This window comes from Anneissia japonica, unplaced genomic scaffold (genome assembly GCF_011630105.1).
Source record: "Anneissia japonica isolate Jap-2015-1 unplaced genomic scaffold, ASM1163010v1 scaffold3782_len1007564_cov172, whole genome shotgun sequence".
Classification (NCBI taxonomy): Eukaryota; Metazoa; Echinodermata; class Crinoidea; order Comatulida; family Comatulidae; genus Anneissia; species Anneissia japonica.
This window is the reverse complement of record NW_022716546.1, coordinates 662,686-668,184: the sequence shown is the minus strand read 5'-3', so window position 1 is coordinate 668,184 and position 5,499 is coordinate 662,686. Positions and strand designations below refer to the sequence as shown.

Here is a 5,499-nt window from a genome sequence, read left to right as displayed (position 1 = left end):
CTCATACATACATATATGTGGTAACTTCACTTTTGGGTTTTATTGTATCAAAACAAGACTTACTTTCTGAAGGGCCTGACTGAGAGCAGCTGTCATTTTGCCTCCATATGATTCGCAGAAAATATAAAATGGAATTGTCTGCAAGGAGTGAAAACGTCTGTTAATTCAAAATCAATTAATACAACTTCACATAATGAATCTAGTTTAACTTGTAAAATGTATATGAAACAAGTTGAAGTGGTTTGGCGCAGCAGGAATGGTTTGGTTTCCCAACCTCGTGGTCTGGGTTTCAATCCCTCGCTGTGCATTTCGCTTGTGTCCTTGAGCAAGGCACTTTATCTGCATTTCTTCTCTCCACCCAGGAGCGTAAGTAGGTTAAATGCCAAAATGCACTGATTATCTGCTGCAATGTTGTGGGGAGGGTGAGGTGAGTTTGTGTTCCATAGGCCTTTAATCCGATAACCGGAGTATGAAAATGTAAAGTGCATAGAAGGATTTTCATAATGCACTATATCACAACACTGCAATGAGAGAAATGCTACTTTATTTTCTGTGGTTGTCCACTCAAATGATTGACGATCACATATTTTAAATTTTAATCATTAACTGACTTAAGCTTCCCCTCACCTTAAACTCTGAATGTTTTGTAAAAAATGCTTTGAGAATGGTAACAAGATCTATAGCAATTTCGTCCACATTTGTCGTGTAAGCATTGTCATTTGTCACATAACTATACCCGCTTCCTACTGGATTATCAATGAATAAAACGTTGGCGGCTTGCACCTGAAATGATGATAGATGGGATGAACACAATAAAATGAGGCGAACTCCAAAAGTGAAATTCACGTAAGGAATGCTTAGTGGACAGAAAACAGCTCAGCCACATGGTCAGCGGTGGCTCCAGAAACTTGCTGACGAGGGGTCCGACATGTCCGACAATGAGGTCCGAACCAAGAGCCTTGATCAGGGTCCCAGAATAAAAATTCCTGGTAGGGTTCATGGGAGAGATTTTATGGTTTAGGATGGCCCACAATTGTGCTTTTAGACCTCAATATTAGGGATTGGCAATCAAAATAACATGCAGGAGCTTTTTAGAGACAAGAGGAGGAACTCTCTTGAGCCAAGCCAGCAAATATGACCCATCCCACTGAAATTATGGACATGTCAGAGTATTGAGCTTTGAGAATGTTGTCTAAGCCAAATGTTCTCCATATTATCCTAAGCATTCCCCAGTGAAAGGCAATTATGAGGTTATCGTGATGGGTTACAACCCATCTACCGCCCTCTTAAGCCTATTACAGTACCTTAAAGTCACAATAATAGTACAAGAATTTTTTCAAAACATGAACAAGATCAGTTGCGATTTCTGTCAAGTTAGTAGTGTACGCCGACTTGTCAGTTACGTAGCTGTAACCTGCGCCCACCGGGCTGTCTATAAAGAGCAGATTGGCTGCTGACAACTAACAATAATTACCAGTACAAGAAAAATAGGAGAAAAATATAACATAGTTAAAAATAGTTATGCAATAGTATCTCAATTCCAAATAAAATTTATTCTCTATCAATTGATACATATTGACAGGTTGTGAAAAATCACCTTACACCACCTTAACCCTTTAGCTAGCTAGCATCACCCACTTTCCCACCTTGGTCCCTGTCAGCTCTAACCCCAACCACAGTATGTCCATACTCTTAAATACACCATTGCCCACTTGAAACATTGTTGGATATATAATAAGTATAGAGCTTACCCAGGTGGAATTCCTTGGATTTAGATTCACATCCAATGGCCCAATCTCTTCAAAATTGCCAAATCCTGTAGAGGAGCCTCCTGGCCCTCCCTAGAGGGATGACAAGACACGTAAAGATGACAATAGAATATCAACAATCAATTGATTATCAATCAATCCATAATAATTAAATGTTGCATATGAAGAAAGTGGGTGGGGGTGGGGAGTGGAGGGACCAATATATTGTATGTGGCGCCAATATATATTTTCAATGTTTGAGACTGGCAGTGATCTTAGATATAATAAACAAAATGATAAAGTTTTCCCATGCTAGGTCTTATAACGTACCTGTAGCCAAAGTACTAATGGTGCTGATGAGTAGACTGGCTTGATAGTGGAAAAGTAGAGCCACCAAAACATGTGGGCATCAGGGCGAACATTCACGTATCCCCAATCCTGATCTGGTTCGTCGTCATTTATTATAGACTTGTGGCATCTACGCTCTACATACGTAAGAATGAAGCAGACATTGCAATTATTACGGACATTTAACATTCAATGCATAGGATTCTTTCATAGTTCCGCAGTGACTAATAATTGGTACCGTATATATTTTAATAAATGCCCCAATTTAAATAAACAACCCCTCTACTACAGCCTCATTGGAAATAAACGCCTCCTTCGAATGAACAACCTGAGGCGAGTATTTTTTAATTGAATAAAGGCCCCCTAAATGAATGATAAACAAATTTAATAGAAGCAACATCATTCTTAACACATTCTTATTCTGTGTTCTAGACTCCAAGGTGGTTTGGGTCAATAAGTAACCGCCGTCCGCCGACCGGCGCCAAGAACGGCACGACGTACTTCGAGAACGTCGTCGTCGTGAACTGGAGAAACGTCGAGTGAAATCGTTCGTCCGATTGCTTTTCTCGATTCCTGACGTGCGCCAAGATTCTGCTGTGCTGCCACCCGAGATCGGACTTCGTCAGAAGTCCGTTTCGCAGTTCGACGCCGATCGTCGACGTCTTCGCAGAATTGCTCTTCGATCGGGAGGGCAGGACCGTCGCCGAAAACTCCGCGGCCGATAGCGAAGATCAGCAGTCGTCTACGCAACTGCCGCCTCCACCTCGGCCGAGATCACACAACACATTTTGATGCCAGTGTGTTGCAGTTCCACATTTACAGTGAAATTAATAATGGGCGTTTATTTGAGTATAGCAATAAACACCCCATTCAACAATAAACAGGGCGTCTATTCGAATAAATATTGGATTACAGCAAAGAGGTATATAAAATTAATTATATCCCCTTGATTACAGATGTGTATCTTATTTTTAAAAAAATCATAATGGCCTCTGAGCCAGCCATATGATGATCCATATCCCTTTATAAACTTCAAATCTCCTTTGATGTTTTTATGTTTGTATTGTAAGTATCATTTAATTCAGTCCTCGAGAGCGATTTTGATATTGAATATAATGAACTGAATTGAAATAAAGTTTCGCTCAATGAGTTTTTTTTATTTTTTTATCATTGTTTACAAAGCGATTTCGTTTCAAAATACGACTTTATCTTCAAACAATAGTAAATACAGAACGCATCACTGAACACACTGTTGGTTGTCTGGTTGAAAAAGCTAAGTTAAAATTACATATTCACGACGATGTGTGCGATTACTATCCTGTGCGAATAATACTGGACTTATACGTTCACAGTATCAGTCTTATCTCATAAAAAGCCTCGAGGCCTACCTAGTATATTGTCTGCAAGCTCAGAGAGCTGCATAGATCACCGTACCAAGAACCGAGGAGGATAGGCTTGGCGAGGCCTACCCATCCTTTCAATGTGTTGTGGAACAGTGTAGCCTAGGCCTAATGATTCCATTCATCATTAATATTAATTAATAATCTTTACCCTCATGAAGTGATGACTCTGTGAAAGACAGGCAGATGATTAAGCCCACTATAGTCAAAAGAGTTTTTATAATCACCATGACGTGCAAGTTTTTCTTTCGGACCGCGCCGTAGAAGTTGCAGGTACAGACTCTTGTTGTCGTTAATCAGGTGACCGTGACGTGCCTGGCACGTGCTCCAGAGAATCGCTAGTACTGGACAATGATTGGTCAACTAGTTTAATTAGGGTATTCCCCTATACCGAGTCTCTAACTTCTGGCGCATGGAAATCTTGAATCGCCAACATTCCGTAATAAACTAAAAAGTTAGTGCGAGCGTCATCGACTTATCATTCCTAACTAAACACACTTGAAGAATAAATCTACATTTTATTTATTTTTATGAATCCTAGAGTCGAATGCTCTGGAGTTCAAATTCACTTAAAGCAACTGAATACAAGAATAGTTTCAAGAAAAAGCTGAAAGAAAGAAATTTGGTCATTGTATAGCATCGTTTTTGTTTTCTGTCCTTTAGATTGTCGTTTTTATTGTTTTTGATATCTGATATTCACATATCTCATTGGCTTTAATTATTCTAGTTAAAAAGCGTATTTTTCACTTTTAGATTTTGAATGCGTTATGGACTCCATTGGAAATCAAGAAATAAAGGTAGACCTATATTGAATATCAAATGAAGTCAATCAATCAATCAATCAATAAACCAGCCACTTTATAATTGTGTCTCAACAACCTTGTGCCTAGCGTACTTTGGAGGTCTGAGGTACCAGTGTTTGTGCGTAAACTCTCTTTAACTAATGTTTACGCTAAATCTTGTACATCTAAAATTAGACAACATTCTACTATACTCTATATAGGACCCAAACTATGGAATAATCTTTCACCCGCCGATTTCAAAAGTTCAACCAACTCTGACTAGCTTCAAAATTACTATAAAAATCTCTGATTCAGGTATATGTTGTATAAACAGTCTTTCCATTGCTTATTTATTATTATTAGTATGCAATCTCCTGTTCACCACCACCCCCCACCCCTTTCTTTTCTTTGTTGTATCCTATTTAGTTTTACTTTATTTTTCTTTCCGTGTATGTGTGTATGTATGATATGTATGCATGTATATATTCATATATATATATATATATATATATGTATGTACGTATGTATATATATATATATATATATATACGCTATATTTTCTATCTGTACCACCTGATAAAGGGTGATGCCCGAAAACGTTTGTGTTTTTACCATTAAATGTTACGGGTACTCGACACTTTTAATTTATGCGTTTTATTACTCTATACATATATATTTGTGTTTCTTGCACTTTATTTATTCATGGAGAAATAAGCAACTTAATTTACTTTTGAACAATATATCATTTTCGCAGTAGACTTAAAATTGTCTTGTTCCCATGATTTAAAATAGTCCTACGAATTTTAATTTGGTCAATGCTACCATTATGTATCCAGATGGGAATATGTGGTGGCTATACAGGTTTCCCAGCTTCTATTTCCAGGCATCCAGAAGTGCCATATTTCCAACAAAGACTCTATCTCCATGCTAACTTTATTTTTTATGGCTGCCCCCTGTGGGGAAGAGCGCTAGCGGCCCTACAAGTTGTCAGCATCTATTTCTGGGCATTCAGAGTTGCAAAATGTTGTTGAACTATCGTAGGGCTGGAGTGGATGCTGTCAGACCCCACTAATTTTAATTTTTAAATCCTGTATCCGTGGATAGGGTTAGCGGGTCTTTGTACAATTACATTTGTCCCCCAACCCTTATTGCTTTCATTAGGCGGGGAAGTGTGAGTGGCGGCGCTTATTCACATTTTTACAGTTTGGCGTAATTTAGCCC

At 38.5% G+C, this 5,499-nt stretch overlaps 1 protein-coding gene across 7 annotated transcripts in view; it reads right to left on the bottom strand.

The window, feature by feature from the left end:
* The window catches only part of LOC117109737 (retinoid-inducible serine carboxypeptidase-like), a 10,877-nt gene extending 7,073 nt beyond the window's left edge, over positions 1–3,804 (bottom strand). For 2 of the 7 annotated variants that reach the window (XM_033252144.1, XM_033252138.1), the window contains exons 1-5: positions 3,648–3,804; positions 2,079–2,233; positions 1,752–1,841; positions 628–783; positions 64–138 (exon numbers count right to left, since the gene is read on the bottom strand). In XM_033252144.1, coding sequence (XP_033108035.1) covers positions 64–138; positions 628–783; positions 1,752–1,841; positions 2,079–2,233; positions 3,648–3,726 — 555 coding nt within the window. In that variant the 5' untranslated portion in view covers positions 3,727–3,804. Of the gene's footprint in view, positions 1–63; positions 139–627; positions 784–1,304; positions 1,461–1,751; positions 1,842–2,078; positions 2,234–3,647 lie in introns of all 7 variants that reach the window. The other 5 variants (XM_033252139.1, XM_033252137.1, XM_033252142.1 and 2 more) reach the window with 4 other exon arrangements.
* Between the last annotated feature and the right edge of the window lie 1,695 nt (positions 3,805–5,499).